Source organism: Balaenoptera ricei, chromosome 15 (genome assembly GCF_028023285.1).
Source record: "Balaenoptera ricei isolate mBalRic1 chromosome 15, mBalRic1.hap2, whole genome shotgun sequence".
Taxonomy (NCBI): domain Eukaryota; kingdom Metazoa; phylum Chordata; class Mammalia; order Artiodactyla; family Balaenopteridae; genus Balaenoptera; species Balaenoptera ricei.
Genome location: NC_082653.1, coordinates 6,322,590 through 6,347,054, shown reverse-complemented (window position 1 = coordinate 6,347,054; position 24,465 = coordinate 6,322,590). Strand labels below are relative to the sequence as shown.

The following is a 24,465-nucleotide window of genomic DNA, read 5'->3' as shown; positions in this document are numbered from 1 at the left end:
TGACTGAAATCCCCCAGGTCTTCAGTGATTTGTGTTTTCATTTGGAAAAAAAAAAAACACTGGAGTGGAGAGAGTTTGTGATGTGCAGCCATCAGGAGGGAAAAATTCAAGTTGTCCTTCTTTGTGGTCTTTCCCCAGGAGCCAGGGAAGCAGCAACAGCTATATGACATCCCCCCCAGACCCCAAAAAGCAGCACTTGGTCCCCCTGCCAGCCAACCAAACGTAAGTATGATGGGCGCTGAGATCCGATGCTATGCAAACCTGAACGGCCTCTGGGAAATGTTGTTTGCTTGGTCAAAATTAGGAATACAAATCCCTCATAGCAGAACTTACTTTACTGGAGGCAAAACTTGTAACTGCAATGGTGTTCAGGAACAGAACAAGCTATGTGGTTTAGATACATCCTTTGACTTCCATATGCCTCCGTTTCTTATCACAAACTTATGTGAGAATTGACATAATCCCTGCAAAGGACCTAGTACAGTGCTTGGCACAGAGCAAGAGCTCAGTAGACTTTATTTTATTTTATTTATTTATTTTAATTAATTAATTAATGGCTGCGTTGGGTCGTTATTGCTGCAGGCGGGCTTTCTCTAATTGTGCTGAGCGGGGGCTACTCTTCGCTGCGGTAAGTGGGCTTCTCACTGCGGTGGCTTCTCTTGTTGTGGAGCACGGGCTCTAGGCGTGCGGGCTCAGTAGTTGTGGCTCGCGGGCTCTAGAGTGCAGGCTCAGTAGTTGTGGCGCACGGGCTTAGTTGCTCCGCGGCATGTGGGATCTTCCCGGACCAGGGCTCAAACCTGTGTCCCCTGCATTGGCAGGCGAATCCTTAACCACTGCACCACCAGGGAAGTCCCATGAGCTCAGTAGACTTTAGATAAATGCTTCTTCTTATTGTATACCTTGGAGACATGTTGCATCAAGGTAGGTTTTTATTTGTATAAAGGGGAGGTGCCTTAATTTGAAATCTGTAATCCATGTTCATCATTGGATTCTGTCACATGTAGAAGTAAATATACCTGTGCCCAAGGTGGCAACTCAGCAGTGTCACGAGGGATGCATAGGAGTTTGTTAGACGGAAAGCAAGGGGTTGGGAGGACATTTAGAGCAGAGGAACCAGTTTGGGCAAAGTTAAATATAGTGGTTCAAGAGAGCATTCTGTGTTCAGGGGAAGGTAAACAGCAAGAGTAGCTGGACCTTTAAGGAGGGTGGTGGCAGAAGCAGAGAGCAAGGAGGCTCAAAAGGAGGTTGGAGCCCGACTGTGAAGGGCTTGAGTGATAACAGCAGCGGGGAGCCACAGAAGAAGCTTGAGTAGGGGAGTGTCGATCCGATTTTTAAGAAGCACAGTGCCCAGCACTTGGTGGGTCCTCAGTATAATACACATGTGTCACCTGCGTCGCTCATACTGTCTTTTTATTGCTCCTAAACTGGGTGACTTTGTGTGGTTTTTCACAGGGGCAGAGTGTTCCTCTGATGTCAAGCATTGCCTTAAGGAGAGGCAGCTGCAACACGCTCCCAAGCCCTCAGAAATCCGAATGGATTTATGACACGCCAGTGTCTCTGGAAAAGGCTGATGTAAGAAACGCATCTCTAAGCAGCTTTGTGGAAAACTCGGGGCACCGTACTCTCCCCAGGTACATGTCCGGTTTTCACAGCCCTCAGAACAGCAGAGCAACGACCCTCAGTCCACACCCGCGGAAAAATGTGCCCATGCAGAAAAAACTCAGCCTTCCAGAGATTCCTTCTTATAGCTTTCCACCACCCAGGGTTGCATTCCCTTTGGATGAAGGTGCCAGCTACCAGGTCCCTTCAAGCTTTCTGATCTCCCGAGTGGAAGAGCAGAACACCAAGCTGAACATTTACGATGTCCCTAAAGCGACGCCAAGCGTCCCCCAGGCTGGGAAAGAGCTGGCAAAAGCCGATGGGCCTTCAGAGAATTCCATGGACCGTAATTCCTCGTGGTTCTCCGGACGGGCAGCGTCGCTGTCTCCCGAACCCGACGGCTTATCCGTTTCCAGCTCTGGCAGCAGAGCCAGCGTCCTTTCCTCCTCCTCCTCCACGTCCAGCCACTCTTCTAGCTCCTTCTCGGAGGAGTCAGCCAGAGAGCTCCCCTTGGACCCGGACTCAGCCAAAGAGACAGCCACAGCTCTGCAGCACAAGGTGGACAGCTCTGTCGCGGGCCTGATGCTCTTCGTCAGCAGGCGGTGGAGGTTCAGAGACTACCTGGAGGCCAATATCCACGCGATCCGCAGGGCTGCTGACTGCATAGAGGAGTCCTTGAGAGAATTTCTGGATTTTGCCTGCGGCGTCCGTGCGACCGCCTGTAACCTCACCGACAGTAAACTTCAGGCCAAAATTAGGGATCAGCTACAGACAATCTCCAACTCCTACCAAATCCTGCTTGAAACAAAGGAAAGTCTGGAGAGCTGCGATTGGTCCCTGGAAGTCCTTGTGACCAACAAAGTCCTAAACAGCCTGGATGACCTGGAGAGATTTGTCCTGACGGCGCGGATGGTTCCAGAAGACATCAAGAGGTTCGCCTCCCTCGTCATTGCCAATGGGAGGCTCCTTTTCAAGCCGAACTGTGAAAAGGAAGACCCCGCGCAATTGACCCCAAATGCCGAATTTAAGCTTGCAAAATCCGTCCAGCTTCCCCAAAAGGAGATTGAATCATACCAAAGGAATGCTCCTTTTCAGAAACAAAGGGAAAGCGAACACCCTACTGAACTATTAAAGAAAAATAGGACAAATATTTGTGAACAGGTGAGTTCAGAGTGGTATACTATAAGGGGACTTTCCATTTTTATCTGGACTGGTCACCAGTAAGTTAGACGATGAGAATCTGTTTTATCGTCTTTGGGGAGACAAGGGTTCCATTTTCCAGAAAATAAAATTCATGGAAGTAAAATTCTAGATGAGCTCTTAGTAAGAAGTAAGATACGTATCTTAATATTAAGGCAGACAGGATGTCTTCTGGAAATTTGGGGGTTTCGGGCTTACCTCTGATGCTAGGATTAGAACGGATTTTGAAAACCTTGTGAAACCTGTTCTTTGAACAAAATTTTTCATCTCACCATCAAGTTTCTTTGCATTTTTGAAAGTTATAAATTTAGTCATTGTCAGTGTGTTTCTTAGAAACAGGAGAGGAACTGTAAACACTCTTCCAAATTGTGCATGGTCCTAGCAGCCTCCAGACTCTAGTTACTCTTAGGAATACTTTGCTCCCTGAGTCTAGACACTATAGAAAGAGACCTTTAGTTCAAGAATTGCAAGTTGCAGGGTTTCCCTGGTGGCACAGTGGTTAAGAATCAGCCTGCCAGTGCAGGAGACACGGGTTCGAGCCTTGGTCTGGGAAGATCCCACATGCCTCAGAGCAACTAAGTCTGTGCGCCACAACTACTGAGCCTGCCCTCTAGAGCCCACGCACCAAGAGCCCGTGCTCCGCAACAAGCCACTGCAGTGAGAAGCCTGTGCACCTCAACGAAGAGTAGCCCCCCACTTGCCGCAACTAGAGAAAGCCCGCGTGTGGCAAGGAAGACCCAACGCAGCCAAAAAAAAAAAAGAATTGCAAGTTGCAAGAAATGCAGCAGGTAACCTGGGGCCTGTGTCAGGGAGATAACTCAGTGCTTTCAGCCCCAGTCTTGGTTTTCTGCTGACATGCCTGGAGGTGCAAGAGCTTTAACACACTCTAGAGAAGCTGGAAATTTGGATATTTTTCATTTCCCAATAAAATTGTATGTCATTATATTAGGCCATGTTGGTAGGCAAAATTCAGCCCTCGGGCTGCTGAAGTCTCCTTTGTTGGAAAAAGTCATCACTAGGTAGAACCATCAACAAAAACATAAAGAGGAATGCTCAAGTTTTAAAGTGGACTTAAACAGCTATATAATAGTATAAAGACCATTCTAGTTGGTAATTTGAAGGGATTTTATGTTTCAGGAGTTGCCTAGCCTAGAAGAGAAAGAAAAACCCATCTTGGAACAAAGGTTGGATGAAAACAAAGACTTAGAAACACAGGTAAGCGATGATGCTGACTCTTCAATACTTCTGATTGACGGATAGGCTTTATCCCCAGAGATGTTTCCTGCTGTGAATAATTCAGCATTACAGCCCTGACCCACATGGGAGGAGACTTGGTTTTGTGACAGTTCTTCCTTTTTTGCAGTAGAAGGAACCCTGGAGATGAGCAAGTCCAGTGATCCCCAAAATGTGGATCATGGTCCTTTAACCATCAGTGAAATAATTCTAGGTGCTCTGCAAGTTTATCACAGGAGATAATGACATGGCATGAAGTCACACGGACTCACATTCTTGCTGACATTTTTCCCCCTTTGGCTTAAACAATAGAAATTTATTTTCTCACAATTCTGGAGGCTAGAAATCCAAGATCAGGGTTCGTTTCTTCTGACGTGTCTTTCCTTGGCTTGTACATGGTTGTCTTCTCCCTGTGTCTTCACTTGATCTTCCCTCTGTGCGTGTATCTGTTTGACATTCCCTTTTAATATTTCTGATTACAACAGAAAAACCATTTTGGTTTGGGGCCTGTGTATCTTCAACACCTCTTTGACATTTGATATTCTTCCTTTTTTTTTTAAATCAAAAATGTTATCATTGTACTTATTTTTCATTGGTTACCTCCTATTAGTGGCAAATGATAGTAGTTTTCCATTTACAAATTTTAAAAGTTTTAACTTAAGTAAAAACAGCTGATCACTTAAAGACAAAGATGAAGCTGATTGAAGTTAAGAGGAAGGTAGAAAGGGCATAATGTGTGAAGGTTTTCTTTGAATAACTGAAGCCTGGGAACCAGTGAACCCATTCAACTTCCTGGCTGATGTGGGGGTGGGGAGGGCAGCGTGGGAGAGAAGGGACAGAGATATCCAATGATGTGGAAAAGATTGTTTGCCTTCTCAGAGGCCAACTAAGGTAATAACCCAGGCGTCCTGATGCTTCGTTCTGCAAACCCCAAACCCAAAACTTGGGGCCTGTCAGATTGCTACAAGTCATGCTATTTTGTTCAACATGAAGTATGCCTTGGACCAGTGGTTCTAAAACCTGAGAGTGTGTCATAGTTTCCTATAGGGCTTGTTAAAACCCAGAGGGCTGGACCCAACCCCAGCGTTTCTGATTCAGTAGGTGTAGGGAAGGGCCTGAGAATTTTCTTTTCTAACAAGTTCCCAGGTGCTGGAGGTCCAAGGATCACCCTTGGAAAAACCCTGCTTTAGACTGACTGCTTCTCAGTGGGGGGTGGCAGGAGGACCACTGACCATCAGGTGGACAGTTCTTCATTGCGTGGGATGGACTGTTCAGCATCCCTAACCCCCTGTCCACTGGTAGCCTGTAGTGTTCCCTGGTCAACGTGACAACCAAAAATACCTCCAGAGATTTCCAACAGCCCAGAATAAAAATCATAGTACATTTTTGTTTACCTACAGGTAATACTCCCAAGCTAAGATGCCAGCATTCCAATGTCCAGATGATTGCTCCTCATTTCTAGCCTCTGATGCATTCTTCTCATGCTCCCTGCCCCCCCGAGAGTCCATCTCAACCAACACCTCAGTCTTTTCTTCCCTTTACCTGTCTATCTTAATCTGTTTGTGCTGCTACAACAAAGTACCATAGGCTGGGTGGCTTATAAACAACAGAAATTTATTTCTCACAGTCCTAGAGGCTAGGAATCCAAGAGCAGGGTGCTAGCAGGGTCAGATTCTGGTGAGGGCCCTCTTCCAGGCTGCAGACTGCCCACTTCTCATTGTATCCTCACCTGGCAGAGAGCAGAGGGTGGAAGCAAGCTCTCGGGCAACTCTTGTAAGAGCACTAACCCCATTCCTGGGGGCCCCACCCACATGACCTTATCTAATGCTGATCACCTCCCAAAGGTCCCATCTCCCAATAACTTCACACTGAGGGGTAGAGTTTCATGATATGAATTTTGGGGAGACAGTCAGACTATAACACTGTTTGAGTGCTTCTGAGCTGGGCATTTTAAGATCGTATGTTGATAAGAGTGCACAGTTTAATAGAAAGAATGAGAGTTTCAGACTTGCTGACTAGGCTAAGAGCTCCAGATCTTTATTTTGCTAATATAGTGACCCTAGGCAGCCTCTTCTCTTCCGGAAGCCTCAGTCTCCTCACCTATAACCTAACAAAGGGCCTTTTGTTTTTTAAACTTTTTATTTTATATTAGAGTATAGTTGATTAACAATGTTGTGTTAGTTTCAGGTGTACACAAAGTGATTCAGTTAGACATATACATGTATCTATTCTTTTTCAAATTCTTTTCCCATTTAGGTTGTTATATAATATTGAGCAGAGTTCCCCGTGCTGTACAGTAGGTCCTTGTTGGTTATCCAATTTAAATATAGCAGTGTGTTTGATTGTTACCTGGAATAGGATTTCCACTAAGTTTGATGCTGAGAATCTTTCAGCAGTGAATAGGCTTTGGTTCCACATTCCAGAAAATAAAATTCACGAAAGTAAAATTCTAAATAAAACTTTAATTAGCAAGTAAGATAAATATTTTAATCTTAAAGCAGATAAGTCAGTATATTTTTATTTCTTCTGGAAATTTGGGGGATTCAGATTTACCTCTGATACTGGAACTAGGAAGGGTTTTTTAAAATGCTTTAAAACCTGTTCTTTAAGTAAGTTTTTAAATCTCACCATCAAGTTTTCTGCATTTTTTTTTTTGCATTTTTTTTTAAGGTTATAAATTTAGTCATTGTCAACGAGTTTCTTAGAATGGGTTTCTAACAGGATTGAATACAATTTTATATGTATCTAATATGAATGATTTTATATATATAATGCAATATATAAAATTATATACCTGAGAGATAATTTATATGTAACAGTGCTTTGAAAACCTTAACATTAATTTATTAGGCAAATGTTATACTGTGGGGCTTCCCAAACAAAACTGTACTTTTTCTTACAAAACATCTAGCAAATTGAGCAAAAACAGGAAAAGAGAGACAACCACAGCCTGTCGATCGAATCTCTCTCTTATCCATCGTTTCCTTTACCTTCTCTAGAATCCTAGCTCCCTTAGCACCCGACCTTTGAGTCAGCAGAACCCTGAGAAGAAAATCCGCCTCTCTGAGCACTGCCGCCTCTATTTCGGGGCGCTCTTCAAAGCCATCGGCGTGTTGAACAGCAGTCTCGGCAACAGCCAGCCCCCCGAGATCTTCATCACGCAGAGCAAGCTGGTCATCATGGTCGGGCAGAAGCTGGTGGACACGCTGTGCCAGGAGACCCAGGAGAGGGACGTGCGCAACGAGATCTTGCGTGGCAGCAGCCGCCTCTGCAGCCTGCTCAAGGACCTGGCGCTGGCCACCAAGCACGCCGTACTCCAGCATCCCAGCCCCACCGCCCTGGGGCACCTCCAGGCCGAGGCCAAGAAGCTGGAGCGGCACACGCAGCAATTCAGGGGGACGTTGGAATGAGCCTCCTTCCTCCCTCCTTCTCCCTGTTAACCTCTTCGCTTCAGCTTCACACCCACAGCCTGTGCAAGTCTGTGCTCTGGGAAAAGCCAGCCTGGGGATACACCAAGGGGTGGCAACAGCCGTGGTGCCCAAACCCGGTATTACCAAGTGGCTGAGCAACCCCAGGACATTGGCTTATCCCACAGAGAGTCAGGGAAGAGAATCAGGTGTGAACTAAGGACCTAAGTTTTTAGCCTATCATGTAGGGCCAGTGTGTGAAATGAAGTTATAGAAATCAATTTTTATATGGGCTAAATGTGTGCCTGTTTTAAACTCATTCATTCAGTACTTACTTATTGGGTACCTATTATATGTCAAATTCTAGGTGCTGGGCATATAGCACTGAATCAGACTGAGGCTTTGCCCTCAAGGAGCTTACAGTCGAATGGGGAGACAGACAAATGATGAAGAAATACATACACAATGTACACAATGTATTAGGTGCTAGGGAGAAAATAAGTAGGAGAAGCGGCGAGAGATTATTTTCAAGCGATTAATTTCTGTTGCATCTGCTAGAAAATGTAATAAGTTTTTCATTTTGGATTAAACTAATTCTGTGAGATTGGTACAAATTATGTATCTGCATCTCACACCAAAAAAAAAAAAAAATATATATATATATTGCTATTTTATCTGAACCTAGTAAAACAGGCATGTTATCAGTAGCAGTAAATTTGCAACATAACATGTTCTGTTGGGTTCCCTATTAATTTATTTTGTACATTATAGGTTCTGTGTTGATAAATTCAGTATGTTGGATCATAAAAGGTTTATACCTCAGCGGTCTCAAATGTGTTATCATTTATAATATTATGTAAATACAGTCATGAATTGCAACATCCTTTGTAGCAATCTTTTCTTTGGAAAAGTCTTTGATCCGTGTCACTTGGGTTCTGGTACCAAAGCAACATGTTTACTTGTGTCATTTAAACGCTTCTCCCCAAAGTGTTCAAGGAGCTACAGAAGAGGCCAAGTTTGCATGCGCAAGGCTAGCTCAGGAAAAGCACAGCCAGGAAGTGTGGTATAAACAGGATCCCTATCACCGGGCACAGATCTGAGAGTGGCCCAGAGCTCCCCCCGCCACCCCTGCAAGTCAAACCACCTCCTCTTCCTCTCCTTGCAGCTGGGGCTTTAGCTTACATTGCTCTGGTTACATCATCACTTCAAGTCTTCATGTCTCCTACGTGCACCTAAGCCACTAAGCGTCTCCAGGCTGGAAATCACCTGAAATGGTACCAGCTCCGGTTCCTATCTGCTACTTAGTAAGCGCTTTTAAATTGTTGACTGCCAAAAGACTAATTATTTTCATTGAGTTAGTCTCAGGGTCCCTAAAGAAGGATCCCATCTTTGTGAGGCTTGGTTGCCTACACTAGAATGGAGAGATCCACATTCTGGGAGCAGCTGTGATCTGCATCAGCTAGGACTCCTTCTGTTACAAGGGATCAAAAACCATATCCACACTCTCTTAAGCAATAAAGGGAATTTATTGACTCAAGTATATTAAAATAATCCAGGGGCAAGCTGGCTTCAAGAACAGCTGGTTTTAGCAATCCCACTACTGGGCATATACCCAGAGAAAACCATAATTCAAAAAGACACAGGAACCCCAATGTTCATTGGAGCACTATTTACAATAGCCAGGTCATGGAAGCAACCTAAACGCCCACTGACAGACGAATGGATAAAGAAGATGTGGTACATATATACGATGGAATATTACTCAGCCATAAAAAGGAACGAAATTGGGTCATTTGCAGAGACGTGGATGGACTTAGAGACTGTTATACAGAGTGAAGTAAGTCAGAAAGAGAAAAACAAATATCGTATATTAACGCATGTATGTGGAATCTAGAAAAATGGTCCAGATGAACCGGTTTGCAAGGCAGAAATAGAGACACAGATGTAGAGAACAAATGTATGGACACCAAGGGGGGAAAGTGGCGGGAGTGGGGTTGGGTGGTGGTGTGATGAATTGGGAGACTCGGATTGACATGTATACACTAATATGTATAAAATAGATAACTAATAAGAACCTGCTGTATAAAAATTTTTTTTAACTTAAAAAAATTTAAAAAAAGAACAGCTGGGTTTGGGTCCTCCAGCAGAATCATCAAGGCCCAGTTTCTCAGTCCCACTTTCTCTGCGTTAACTCTCATGGTGGCAAGGTGGCTGCCCTGAGTTATGTCCTTCTTGGTTTGTGGCCAGAGGGGAAGAAAGAGTCTTGATTTTTGCTTGGACTAGTTTAGATCAGATGCCTGCCCCTGAAAGCTCCATGATGAGAGGGGCATGTAATACCCAAGTTGTCCTAGACCTGGAATTCACCCCTACACACACACGCACACACACACACACTCCCATGTGTCCCGAGAGAGGTAAGGGGATGGATCTGATAAGAACTGTGACATGTCTGAGATTTTCTCCTACTTCAAATTCACAAGTTAGCCTGTCGCAATTTCATGAATGCTGAGAGAAGACACGAGACTCTGGGGTCAGAGACTATGTCGGGGTCGCCAAGAGCACCCCAAGGTCCAGTGATTCGATAGGAGGATTCACAGGTCCCCACATATAGTTGCGCTCACAGCTCTGAGCCATCACGGTGAAAGGAGACAAAGCAAAATCGACAAAGGGAAAGCGCACGGGGCGGGGGGGGGGTGAAGTAGCAGGGAAACCAGGCTCAAGCTGCTGAGAGGCCCCTCCCAGAGGTCACACGGGACACCCTTAATTCCTCCAGCAGTGAGCTGTGACAAACACCTGGGCAATGTTGCCGGTTAGGGAAACTCTTGAGAGCCTGGCCCCCAGGGTCTTCACTGGGGCTGATCCTGCAGGCAGCCTCTGTGTGGCGTGGACCAAAATTCCAGACTCTCCAAAGGAAAGCAGGCACCCAGCATGAATCACATCATTTGTACAAACAGTTTAGGCCCTGCACCATTCTTACCAACTCTGGGGATGGTGAAAACCCTCCTCAAATCCAAATTCCTAGCCAACCACCAAAGCCAGCCTTGCAAGCAGGCCTTTCTAGGGAGATTAGTCAGGCCTGTTATGTCAACTCTCCTGCACAGAGTCAAGGGGCTTTTCTTACAGCCTCGCAAGCAGCTTATGTTTCACCTTTGCATCATTTCCTCACATCCCTCAAGTCCCAGGGGCAAAGCAAAGGTGGGCGCATGTGATGCTGTGCACACAATGGGTTTGCATCAAAGCCAAAAAAAAAAAACCCTGAACATAGGAAGCCCCAATCTTTTATAGTATCTGTGTAAACCTGACCAAGATTTGCCTCAGAGGGAGAACTTATCTTTACAATACTGGACAGCAAACAATCCTGCCCTTCTGCTCTGGAGGGAGAGGTTATCTCTGTCTTCCAAGGGAGTTTGTTACAAACATCCTGGAAAAGATAGTCTAGAAAAAAATGTCAAGTCAATGCCTCTGCTCAGAAGACGTGCAGAAACACGAGAGACCCTTGGAGCGCTGTGTCCCAGCTGGAGCCCCTAGCAAAGTTAGCAATGGCATTAGAAGGAGGAGGGGTTGCTCCAGGGAGACACCAATAAGTGTTTACTCCAGGGGGCAAAATGATGTTTTACACATGAGTGATAACAACAGGATGTATCTATTAAGGTATTACTACATTCCAGACACTGTTCTAATGCTTTAGATGTTTTAACTCATTTAGTCCTTTATAAGTGACATAGTCTCCAATAGGTAATGAACAGGTCCCAAATGGTTTCAGAATACTATGTATGTATGTATGTGAGTGGAGAGATCAAGCGATGGAGAGATAGAGCCAAAGAGAGAGAGAAAGACAGAGAAACACACACACACACACAGATCTGGAGCTATATCTATATATATATATATATTTCTTTTTTTGAGAAGAGTTCAATCCAAGGACCTTTGTCAACAAAGTACAAAACCATTGGGTTTAAAATAATGAAAACTGCTGCTCTTAGCTAAATGTGTTTCCTTCCTTTTTTTTAAAAGAGAGCAGTTACGGGATGAGTTTCCACTGATTAATTCAATAGGATGATTACTTCTGAAAAAAAACTGTAAAGTAGGATAAAATCATATTTTTTAGCTTTCAGCAACTTTTGGCTATTTTTCTCTAATGCCCTGTCTTGTGTACTGTTTCCTTTCCAGGTAGGAAGAGGAAATGATGGGTGGTATGGTGGCGATGGTGGTGGTAGCAACTTGACCTCAATTAAGTTCAATTTCATCAGGCGGATGGAAGCGGTAAGAAGCCTTGTTTAGAGATCTCCTAGTGTGATAAGCTCTGTGGACCCAAGCACCCAGTGGCAACTATTTTTCTTAACAAAGCATCTTTTAAAAACTTTATGTTCTCCCCAGGGATGCACCCCATGTCTCCTGAAGCTGCCCCTTTGCAAAAGTTGCCCATTTATGTAGGTTATTTGCTAATGCCCTTTTCCTTTCATTCATTCAACAGATATTTATTGAGCACCTCCTATCTGCCCAGGCCTCTGCTTATCACTAGAGGTGCTGCAGGGGACAAAGCAAAGGCTCTGCATCATGCAGCTTTCATCCCAGCCGAAGGAGATGGAAAACCAGGGCCAGAACGAGGGTGAGGCGAGTGAGGCACTCTCTTTGGATGGAAAATGTAAGGGGGGCTCCCCCAAAACTTAGTAATCAAGATAAATTATACTTTGATGCCATATTTTAAAAATCTAAATCAATACCAAAAATCCATGGTGAACGAGATATCAAAATTTAAATTTATAACATGGTATCAGTGGTGGGAAGTGCAAGGAAGAAATTAAATCAAGGTAGGGGGTAGCGTGATGGAGGAGACGTGCTCTTTTAGATGGAGAGGTCTGGGAAGATGGCTCCGAAGAGGGGACCAGGAGCCGAGTGATGCATCACTGAAGGAAGCTGGCCTGGCAAACATGGGGAAGAGTGTTCTGGAAAGGGAACAGCAAGGTGAGTGCCCAGAGGAGACGTACACCTGGAGAGGAGGATGCCCGTGAGGCTGGAACGGAGTGAGGGAAAGAAAAGAGAGTGACGTGAGCTGAAAGGAGTAGCCAGGGGCCACTTCATGTAAGGCCCATATAGTCCTGGAATATTTTTTTTTCGGCCGCACCGCGCGACCTGTGGGATCTCAGTTCCCCAACCAGGGATCAAACCCGCACGCCCTGCAGTGGAAGCTCGGAGTCTTAACCACTAGACCGCCAGGGAAGTCCCCCCTAGAATATTTTTAATATTTCACTAAAACTGCAAACAAAAAGTAATTTTCGTCCTGAGTTATCTCAGCAATCAGTTCCATTTTCTACTTTATTTTATTTTAACCGTCTTTGGTTTATCCTCCCAAGTGTAACCTTAAATGAGGCTGTGAAATTCTTGAAAAATCCTAGCACATAGTTGTTGGGTTTTTTTTTCATGCTAACTCTTAAAATGAGTTACTCTGCATATCAACTTTTTCCAGACAGAATTTTTATTATTTTTTTATTTTTTTATTTTTGGCTGTGTTGGGTCTTCATTGCTGCGCACGGGCTTTCTCTAGTTGCGGCGAGTGGGTGCTACTCTTCGTTGCGGTGCGCGCGCTTCTCATTGTGGTGGCTTCTCTTGTTGCGGAGCACGGGCTTCAGGCACGCGGGCTTCAGTAGTTGTGGCTCGCGGGCTCTAGAGCGCAGGTTCAGAAGTTGTGGCGCACGGGCTTAATTGCTCCGCAGCATGTGGGATCTTCCCGGACCAGGGCTCGAACCTGTGTCCCCTGTATTGGCAGGCGGATTCTTAACCACTGCGCCACCAGGGAAGTCCCTCCAGACAGAATTTAAAACTGCACCTCTGGAGAGCACATGGGCAGAGCTAACAGGAAATCAAACCCTCAACAGTTTAGAAGTCTGCAATATTTGGGAACTACAGTAACACGTAGTAGAAGCATTTAAAGTATTGGTTCTTAGCCTGGGCCTCGGGAAGCCATGAATGAAATACATACATGTATAAACTGTAGCAAAACTTCCTACGTGCTTATGGATATTTTTCTGCAGAATAAATCCAAAGTTTTCATCAAATTCTCCAACAGGTCCAATGACCCCAGGAAGGTTAAGGAATACTGATTTTGCTAGAGGGTAATGGTTTTCTCTTTCACAACTTCATTCCTCTCCTGACCTTCAAGTTCACAGTTTGATCCAAGGATCAAAGTTGTCACCAAGGATCCTCATAAGGGAATATCCTTTACTGGTTCATTCAACAAAGGCAGTGGGAAGAAGCAGCAGATAACGAACCTGCTTCCCAGTGCGGCTGGAAATGAAATGGCTCAAATCAAATAAAGCACGGAATACAATGCCTGACAGCTCTCAACACAAATTAGTTGCTACTGATGATAATAATCAACTCAGCTGTGTATAGTCTGCAACAAGAAGTACCTTAGAGACCAATACTCTAAAAAAAGAAACCAAGGAGGAAGAGAAAAAACATCCAGCTGCCTGAACTTTAATGCCCTCACAGTCATCACCACTGGGTGTCATCAGCAGCTTTGGGGGGAGAGGTCAAGGATCCTGGCATCTGTGGTTAGATGGGCCTCATTTGAGAACGCCCCTCCCTCACCTCCTACTCCTTCTACTTCCTTGATGTGTGCCCCTGACCCAAGACACCTTGGATATCTGAGCCTCAGTTTTGTCTTTTGGGAAACAGAAGGCATTACACCCCCTACTAAGGTGGTGAGGACAGAAGGAAAGAATGTTTCCAAATCTCCCAGTGTAGGTAGAATCATGGTTTGATAAAGAGCAGCTATTTTTGTTTTTTCTGCCCCAAATGAATTCAGTGAGGGGTAGATTTACTTGTCAGAAAATAGCACTGGTTTGAGAGTCTGTCTAAAGATCCTTGAGTTTTTGCTATTCTCTGCCTGATTTTCTGTCCATTGCTGTAAGAGAAAACTAATCTTAGAACCCATTCCCAGCTGTCACTGACTAGCTGTCTGACCGTGGACGAGTGCTTCGATCTTTCCAGCCTTCTGTTTCCTCCCCTGGAAATGAGATTCTAGGTGTACTCATCAGTTTTAGGGGCTGCTTGTCACCCCTCTCTGAATGAGTCTGTACTTTCTTTTGGTTTATTGAGTACTGAATAGTGAGTGTGCCAAAGACTCTTCTAGGCGCTGAGGATGCAACAGGGAATAAATCAAAGTCCCTAGGGAGTTTACAATTCTTGTGATGGGCATAAAAATAAATCATAAGCCAGTGAGAGACCAGCTGATTAAAGGGTTTATTTTCTTTTAATTCTCATTAATTGCAGTAACAGATAACCCAATCTTATAGCCCTTGAAATTTTCGTATCCACATACACTTTATTTCCTGTTTCCAAGTGGGGAATATTTTGTTTTTTTGTTTCACTTTGGTCAACGTGGTAACATCCAATCATAAATGGTCGGCTTTACTCGCAGTGGATAAGCTTTCCCCTAATATTTATAATAATTAAAGGAACAAATGGAGAGATGGTCAAGAGCATGAAAGCAGACAATCATGGATTTTAACACGGGTTTTGCAAGGGATTTGTGTTCTCATTATAGATATGATACAGCCTGTCTCTTGGAAAAGGCATGGAAACATCAGTGTATGTTTTATAACTATACCTGAGTCTGTTAATTATACCTCCTTTTTCCTTTATTTTTAATTTTTAATTTTTTTTATATACCTGCGTTTTAATAAGTAAAATATTTTTGCCTGGGCTTCAGGATGCTGTGAATGAAATGCATACATGTACAAACTGTGTGCACTATTTCATATGTATAAAATATACATGGCAGTATCAGAAAGTTTCAGGCCTTAGAGAATCTTACTCCCCCATAATCTTATATAATATCACTTCAAAGGATTTGTTGTGAGTGCTTAGGTCACAACTGACGCTCAGTAAAAAGATACGTTCTCTTTTTGAACACATGAACGTTAATTGAAATAACAGATCCATCCATATTCATCACTAATTGCACGAATAAAATGCAGCACTTCCCTCCACGTGCTCCCCAGCCTAGGGATGTCTGCCCAGAGTCAGGCTGGGGTGGGACGAGGCCCAAAAGCCGCGGGTGCTCCTGAGTCACGCCCACCCGCGCCGCCCCCCCGGACCCCGCCCCCGGACGGTGGGGAGGCGATTACGCGGGTGCAGCAGAAAGCCAGCGCCCACCCGAAAGACAAAGGGACGGGCTGCCGCGGTGGAGTGGAAGAACGCTCCGCACCCTGCTTGGCACGCGAAGCCCAGTAAGCACTTTGCAGCAGCTCCCGCCGCGGGGTCACGCCCAGCGCCTAGCGATACTCTCCATGGCAACCAGGGCTGGGCAAAAGCCCCGCCCCGCCCCGCCCCATCCCACCCCGTCGCGTTGCGACGGGCGTTTTGCGTCACTGCGGCGCGCCGGAAGTGACTGCTACAGTCGCTAGGCAGCCCGGAAGTTGCGGCTGTAGGGGATTGCTTTGGACTCTGACTCCCAGCTTGCGATGGGTTGCGACGGGGGAACAATTCCCAAGAGGCATGAACTGGTGAAGGGGCCGAAGAAGGTTGAGAAGGTCAGTGAAATGGGCCCAGTGGGGCCCGGGGGTAGTGGGGCACGCGGACGCCCCCAGGGAGCGAAAGGGGGTGGGAGGGGGAGCCAGCGGGTTTCCACACGCAAGTGTGCTCATTTATCCCTTTCAGAGAACTCAAGATTAACCACAGTATTAATAACGGACCTTTATTGAGTGCGTGCTGTTGTTATTCACCCGGCAGTACGCGTAATATGGGGTATCTCATGTAATTCCCAAAACAGCTCTACGGGTACATACTGTCAAAAGACATGGAAATTGAGGCTCAGGAAGAGAAAGTTGCAAAGCTAGTAAGTGGCAGAACCAGGATTTGAAGTCTGTCTGCTGCTAGTAACAATGATACAAATGGCTGCTGTTTGTTGAGTTTTGTACATAGTAACTTCGTTTTCTCAGTGAGGTCTTCTCAAACCGTTACCTATGAGATCAGGTCCTCCTCTTTTTTTTTTTTTTTTTCTGCTGCGCTGCGAGGCATGTGGGATTTTAGTTCCCCGACCAGGGATGGAACCCGTGCCCCCTGCAGTGGAAGCGCGGAGCCCTAAGCACTAGACCGCGAGGGAAGTCCCCAGGTTCTCCTCTTAAAAACTATCTAACAACCATGTACACTGCTTCCAGGTTGATTAATGTTGATCTCAGAGGATGGTAAGCTCCTGGTGGCAGAGCCTGCACCTTTTCTCCCCTCTACAACTAGCACAGCTCCTGGTGCAGTAAATATAGTGGATAAATGAATGAGTGGATAATCCCTAATTCTCACCAGTAATTCGGCAAATTATGTATTATAATTTCCATGCTGCTAACAGGGAAATTGAGTCAGTAACGTGACCAAGATCATGCAACTGGTAGGTAATGAAGCCAGGATTCCCATCCAGTTATTCAGGATTTCAAAGTTAGCACTAGGAATTACTTTTTAATAATAGAAGGTGTGTAAAGCACCTAATACAAGTGGCTGGCACATTGTGGATGGTCCATATGAGTCTCCATTCAGCAGCCAGAGAAGTCTTTTTTAAAGATAAATTCCACATATCAACTGTATTTAAACCACTCCAGTGGCTTCCCATTGTATTAAGAAAAAGAATCCCACAAGACCCTGTGTGGTCAGACAGGATCTGATGTAATTACCTCACCTTCTGGCCTTCTCCAGCCCTTTCATTCTGTTCCAGCTACACAGGCCTTGTTCCTCAATCTGGAGTATAATTTCCTCAACCTGATATGTTCTTCACTGAGATAGTCATATATCATTTGGGTTTTTTTTTTTTTAACATCAATCAATTCTTTACTCAAATGTTATCTCAGTCCACTGTAGCCAAAATACATCTCACTTCTGATCACTCTATCCTCTTCTGCTGCTGTATTTTTCTTTCTTTTAAAAAAAATTTTTATTTATTTATTATTTATTTATTTTGGCTGCACCGGGTCTTAGTTGCAGCATGTGGACTCTTAGTTGCAGCATGCATGCGGGATCTAGTTCCCTGACCAGGGATCGAACCCGGGCCCCCTGTGTGGGGAGCGTGGAGTCTTACCCACTGGACCACCAGGGAAGTCCCTACTTTTCTTTATAGTGCTTATCACTATATTTGTTCTTGTCTATTTCCTATATGGACAGGGTCCTTGTACGTCTTATTTCTGTGATCCCTATGATGTGTCTGCCACACAGTAGACACACAACAAATATGTGGAATTTGAGAATGAATGAACACCCAGGAGGATGGAGCGTACCCTCTAATCATACCTACATGTGCAGAGATTAATGCTGGGTAGTTACCACTTGTGTGCGAGAGCTTTTACCCAAAGAGTATTCAGCTCAGTTTTGTTAACTTGTGCCCAGAGCTGAAGAAGTAGCTTAATGAAAGACTTGGCAAAGAATAGGTGTCAGAAGGGGATAGAAAAGAAAAAAGGGTGATCTGAAACAACTAGAGTGCCCAAGCAGGATGGATTTTTATTATCCTTATTCACTCAACAAATAATTATTAAGTGCTTACCGTATACACCATTCTAGGCCCTGAGGATGCAGCAGGAAACAGAGTCCAGCCCTTGTAGAGCTTACATTTTCAAATAGGTAAATAATAACATTTTTTGATCACTCATATGGTATGTTGGGTCTGACCCAAAACATTACTCAAATTTGAGACCTTGCCGTGAAAAGAGTGACCCTAGAAAAAATGTTTTCAGAAGTTTTGGGGGGACCAATTTTTAAATTCCCAGGCAAGGAGTAATCTAGAAAGTAGATCCTAAACTTGCTGAACGTGGCTTTTTATTTTTTTTATTTTTTATTTTTTTAAATTGATTTTTTGTTAGCTGCGTTGGGTCTTCGTTGCTGCGCGCAGGCTTTCTCTAGTTGCGGTGAGCGGTGAGCGGGGGCTACTCTTTGTTGCGGTGCGCGGGTTTCTCATTCCGGTGACTTCTTTAGTTGCAGAGCATGGGCTCTAGAGCGCAGGCTCAGTAGTTGTGGTGCACAGGCCTAGTTGCCCCGTGGCACGTGGGATCTTCCTGGACCAGGGATCGAACCCGTGTCTCCTGCATTGGCAGGCGGATTCTTAACGATTGTGCCACCAGTGAAGTCCCCTGCCTGGCTTTTTATCCTAGCTCCTTTGTCTGCTTGCCTGTTTGTGACCTTGACATGTAACTTAACTTCTTGGTATGTCAGTTTTCTCAACTACAAAGGTAAAAATCCTAACGCAGAAGGTTTTATGAGGGCTAAAGGACAAGTCACTGAAACTGCTCAGCACAGTGCCTGGCGCGCAGTAAACACTTACGTACTTGTTCCTGCAAAAACTAAATTTAAGGGAATTAAAAATTTTTTCTTCCTGTTTTCTTTCAAATGTGCCATCCTGTTACATTATTCAGGTTTGACATTTTAGGAAGAGGAAAGAGTGGGACATGGAATATTAAATAGGTGAAAATATCATTTGAGGGCTATGGAAGGTCTCAGATCTGGATCTTTATACTGTGGATAATGGCCTGATATGCCACATAGTGAGCAGTTGGCAAAAAACACTTCTGTTAAATTGCTGATTTTATAAAGAATTATACAGTCTTTGTGCTGACCTGTTTTTTTTGTTTGTTTGTTTTTTAATCTATTTATTTATTTATTTTTGGCTGAGTTGGGTCTTTTGTTGCTGCGCGCTGGCTTTCTCTAGTTGTGGCAAGCGGGAGCTACTCTTCGTTGTGTTGCGCAGGCTTCTCATTGCGGTGGCTTCTCTTGTTGTGGAGCACGGGCTCTAGGCACGTGGGCTTCAGTAGTTGTGGCACGTGGGCTCAGTAGTTGTGGCTCGCGGGCTCTACAGCTCAGGCTCAGTAGTTGTGGCGCACGGGCTTAGTTGCTCCGCGGCATGTGGGATCTTCCCAGAGCAGGGCTCGAACCCGTGTCCCCTGCATTAGCAGGCAGATTCTTAACCACTGCGCCACCAGGGAAGCCCTGACCTGTTTTTTTAAAAAAATGCCTATCTTCTCAATTCTTTGTCCTTAAATTCTGCTACAACTTTGGAGCCTTTCCCATTGTTAGGAATTAACCTGTACTGCTTGATTTTTCTGTATGGCCTTCCTAACTTACTGTTAAGATACAGATATTAATATGTAACTAGCATAAGCAATATAATGACTTGATGTAAACTGTTTCTTTGTACATGTCATGTATAGAGAGGCCTTTATTTGACATAGTGTCGGTTACTTGTGACTTTTTAAATCCCGACTTCGTGTGTCACTATCTTTGATTTAAAAAACAAAAATCGTGGGACTTCCCTGGTGGTGCACTGGTTAAGACTCCGCACTCCCAATGCAGGGATCCTGGGTTCAATCCCTGGTCAAGGAACTAGATCCCACGTGCATGCCGCAACTAAGGGTTCGCATGCCACAACTAAGGAGCCGGTGAGCTACAACTAAGACCCGGCACAACCAAATAAATAAATAAATAAATAAATATTTTAAAAACAAAGAAACAAAAAAATTGTCACAGTGTGGTATTACTGAATAAGCCTTTATATGTGGAACTGTAGACCATGTGTCTTTCAGAGGTGAAAATTAATTGACAGGATTTTTTTTTCTTTTCTCAGGTTGACAAGGATGCTGAGTTAGTGGCCCAGTGGAACTATTGTACTCTAAGTCAAGAAATATTAAGACGACCAATAGTTGCCTGTGAACTTGGCAGGTATGGTTCCTTTACTTAACGGAGACGAGTTTTTATTAAATGATCTTAAAAAGAATTTTAATGTATAATTGCTGTTCTTGATTCATCAAATGTGAATGATCTCCAGCAAATTTGTGAAGCCTGGGTTATCATTCTCTGTCTCAAAACATACTTCTGCACTTTTCTATTCAGTTTGGTTTATTTAATCCATGGGTTGAAAACTCAGGGGCCATTAGGAGTTAAGTTATAAAGATAAATGCATGAAGGACCCATGTGGGGTCAGTAGGGAACGGTGAGGACTGGGGGAAACTGGAGAGTTCATGTCCTGTCTAAGGGGTAGCTGCAGGAGTTCCCTGGTAGTCCAGTGGTTAGGACTGACTCCGTGCTCTCACTGCCGAGGGCCCAGGTTCAATCCCTGGTTGGAGAACTAAGGTCCCACAAGCTGTGCTGCACGGCCGGCAAAAAAGGCAAATTACGGGGTAGCTGCTCTTCAGTTCCAGCCTGCTGTTACAGTTCAAGAATGTAGACTGAGTCCAGAACATTTTTCTGATTTTTTTTTCTTTCTTTTTTTCAGGGGAAGTTGAAAATGTGTACTTTTTTAAAAAAATTAATTAATTAATTTATTTATTTTTGGCTGTGTTGGGTCTTCGTTTCTGTGCGCGGGCTCTCTCCATCTGCGGCGAGCGGGGGCCACTCTTCATCGCGGTGCGCTGGCCTCTCACCGTCGCGGCCTCTCCTGTTGCGGAGCACAGGCTCCAGACGCGCAGGCTCAGTAACTGTGGCTCACGGGCCTAGTTGCTCCGCGGCATGTGGGATCTTCCCAGACCAGGGCTCGAACCTGTGTCCCCTGCATTGGCAGGCAAATTCTCAACCACTGCACCACCAGGGAAGCCTGAAAATGTGTACTTTTGTATTAAATCTCCCAATTTAGAAAAAGCCTTGATCAGGTCACATTTAGTCCTCAGGCTGCCAGTTTGTAGCCTTTTATTTAAACTAGTTTCTTTCTTTGTATGCTTTGGAAATGGTTGGTACAGGATTAAATTTACTTTTTTTTTTAGGAGTGCAGGGCATTTCTGTTATCAGCCGTAAATGACTTTGGATTGTACTCAGTTTAGTCTTCTTCCTTTGGGTGAAGGTTGATTATTGCCAGAATGTTTTGACTGATCTTTATTGTTGCAGACTTTACAACAAAGATGCCATCATTGAGTTTCTATTGGACAAGTCTTCCGAAAAGGCTCTTGGGAAGGCAGCCTCTCACATTAAAAGCATTAAGGTAAGACAGGTGATTCGGAAGTGCTCCGGGGGTTTCAGTGGTTAGGGTTTTATTTTATAGAATTCATGTACATTTTAGACTGAACTTGGAAATTTGGAATTCCAGTCCCACCCAGCCACCTAATAAAGGTGTGATTTGGGGCAGGTCACTTGAAGTTCAAACCAGAAGTCCCCACACCCATACTTCCTGGATTATAAATCTGTTGTGAGTTCATATGAGTGAAAGAACTTCAAAACTGTAGTATACAAGTTTCAAAACTTCGAAACTTGTATATTGTGCTGTATAAATGTTGGGAAGCATTATTTTTATAGTTAAAACTCAGCCACTCGAATTTTGGTTTGGAAGACACTTTTATAGAATTAGAGATTTTTATAGGTAGATAACTATTCAATCATTGTGGTTATCTCCTACTGATTAGAGGTTCTGAAAGTTCTTTCATAAAAGTGGAAAAGCAAGTTTTTTAGTAAAGGAAGTTTGTTGAGAGGACAGAATCTTTCAAATCTGGTCAGTGGGAGAAAAATCAAAGTAGTGAAGAATTTGAGAACCACCAAGCTTGACAGGTGAAAACACTCACTGTGTATGACATGTTGAGGCCTCATGGCTAGTCAGTGGGGTGCTTAAACTAGATCCAGAGCCCCTGACTCCCAGGCTAAGGCTTTGAGTTTTTTCCTCCTTCTTTTTCTTTTTAAATTTTTTTATTGTTATAATAGGCTTTTTGTTTGAGTTCTTGGGGTAATATTTATTTCAGACAAATTAGTAATTCTGAGATGTAGCTGTTGGTAGTGCTGTAGAGGTAACCACGCTGATTGTCGTCATCGTTTCCTTGGGAAGAGAACTCATTTCTCAAAAACCCATAGTAGCATAATTATCTTATCTCAAAAATGTGATTATCACTGAAATTAACTTATACAAGTCTACACTTAAAACACAATATATAATGTATGTGGTGAACTTTTAATTTTAATGCAAAAATTTTTTTTCCAAGAAATCACAACTGTAAAGATAAAAGGATTCACATAAAACAATGCAAAGGTTATTATTACTGCAGTTAATAGTCCACAGATACTCTGAGCAGAGAACTTGATGAATACACAAGCAGGAAGCCGACCCCGTGTGTGGTGGCTTTTTCCTTTCAAGGTGCTCAGCTGCTCTCTGGAGTGTTGAAATCAAATGGTGCAGTTAAATATGAGGAAATGCTTCAAATGCTAAAGTGGGGCTGTTAAGTCACTCCTTGTAAAACTGAATTTTGAAAACCGGAACACCTGGATCTTGGAGTATGACAGTAATCTCTGGCTAATATTCTGCCTTGGACTCATTAGACCATGGCCTCACAGATTTTACCGTCTATTTAGCTGTTAAATAAACGTGGCTTGTCAGTAATATGAATAGCCTCAGTGAGGCTTCATCAGCCAGGAAAGAAAGTGTTCCTTTCTGGATGAAACTAATACAAAGCTTTCTTCTCTTAGTGGGGTAAATTTTCATGTCTGAAGTTACTTTGCCTTATATAGCAAAATGCTTGTAAAATAGAAATTAATTATTTGCTAGACAGTGCATTTAAAAAATTTTGTTTTCTATCACAACTTATGGTTTAATTTTATATCCATGTTAATTGATGTTAAAGGAAAGTAGAAAAAGAGGTTTGGACGGGAAGGGACTAGAATAATAATTAAGGCTAAAGATGTTCCATTTGTCAAAGGAACTCTTAAAATATTCATGTTTTTTTCACAGAATGTGACAGAACTGAGGCTTTCTGATAACCCCGCCTGGGAAGGAGATAAAGGAAACACTAAAGGTGACAAACACGATGACCTCCAGCGGGCACGTTTCATCTGCCCCGTCGTGGGCTTGGAGATGAATGGCCGACACAGGTCAGTAATGGATGTGGGCAGATGATGTGGAGTCTGGGTGAGTGATCCCAGTGCTGTTAGGATCTGTGCCAAAGCTTAATAATCACACGGATTTCCTTAAGGTGTCTTTTGGTTTGGGTAGTGCACAAGACCATGTTCATTCCCTACCAGCCACGTGTAACATGGCCTCTTTGTTGTCTGCAGCTTTCTATTCTTGAGGTTAGGAGAGCCTAAAGTAAAGAGGGAGTTTAAAAATTTGTCTTGGGACACTTAAGAGACTTGAGTTGAGTTCTTTGGTCTTCTCCTATGGGAAAGAAAGTAAAGGACAGATATTTTCCATCAAACAAATCCCATTTCCTTACAATTGCTAAAAACTCTGCAGTGGAAAACGATCTTACAGAACGTGTGGTTGATCGGTCAGTGAAAGGCCCGGTTGATGAGGATAACTTGCTTTGAATTTGTAGCTAACAGGTCCTCTGGCTAGAGCACCAGAAATCTTAAGCTTGAGATGTATATAGCAAATGCAAGTAAGCAAGTATATTTCCCCCTTAAAAAATATGAATGTCGAGTGGATTAGTAGGGTGCCTTTTTATAGGATGTCTCACTTTGCCAAAGCTTTAAACTTTTTTCCCACCATTTAGAAATACCTTTAGTAGCTGGTAGTCCATACTGTCATCTGGAATCTTCCATCTAACATATTACGTGTTGAAAGGAAATCATTTAGGCCTCTCTTAAAGTTTACCGTTTAGTGGTGATCCTGTGAGGTGATGGGTATGATAATGAGCTTGACTGTGAAGATCGTCTTACGATTTCTACATAGAGCAGATCATCAAGTTGTACACTTTCAATATATACAATTCCTGTTTGTCAATTATACCCAAATAAGGCTGAAAAAAGCCTTTCATTTCATGCCCAAATGAAAGGCTAAAGTTCACAAGAGAAATATTCTGGGGAATGAGATTCATGTACCTAACCTTGTCCTACTTGTGTGTGTGTGTGTGTACGTACACATTATTTTGAGGTGAAAGTCCTAACATTCACAATCTTTTTAAAGTGTATGTTTCAGTGGCGTTTAGTGCATTCTCAGTGTTGTGCAACCATCACCTCCATCTAGTTCTGAAACATTTTCATCACCCCAAAGTAAAACCCCCTACCCATTAAGCAGTCCCTTCCCATGCCCCCTCCCCCCAGCCCCTAGCAGCAGACAATCTGCTTTCTGTCCAGTGGGTTTACC

At 43.8% G+C, this 24,465-nt stretch overlaps 2 protein-coding genes across 4 annotated transcripts in view; both read left to right on the top strand.

Moving 5' to 3' along the window:
- The window catches only part of CASS4 (Cas scaffold protein family member 4), a 44,394-nt gene extending 36,190 nt beyond the window's left edge, over window positions 1-8,204 (top strand). For both annotated transcript variants that reach the window (XM_059896767.1, XM_059896766.1), the window contains 4 exons: window positions 139-222; window positions 1,453-2,760; window positions 3,937-4,014; window positions 7,032-8,204. In XM_059896767.1, coding sequence (XP_059752750.1) covers window positions 139-222; window positions 1,453-2,760; window positions 3,937-4,014; window positions 7,032-7,442 — 1,881 coding nt within the window. In that variant the 3' untranslated portion in view covers window positions 7,443-8,204. The remainder of the gene's footprint in view (window positions 1-138; window positions 223-1,452; window positions 2,761-3,936; window positions 4,015-7,031) is intronic.
- A 7,614-nt stretch (window positions 8,205-15,818) lies between these two features.
- Window positions 15,819-24,465, top strand: part of RTF2 (replication termination factor 2) — a 42,060-nt gene continuing 33,413 nt past the window's right edge. For both annotated transcript variants that reach the window (XM_059897734.1, XM_059897733.1), the window contains exons 1-4: window positions 15,819-15,976; window positions 20,038-20,132; window positions 21,291-21,384; window positions 23,113-23,252. In XM_059897734.1, coding sequence (XP_059753717.1) covers window positions 15,908-15,976; window positions 20,038-20,132; window positions 21,291-21,384; window positions 23,113-23,252 — 398 coding nt within the window. In that variant the 5' untranslated portion in view covers window positions 15,819-15,907. The remainder of the gene's footprint in view (window positions 15,977-20,037; window positions 20,133-21,290; window positions 21,385-23,112; window positions 23,253-24,465) is intronic.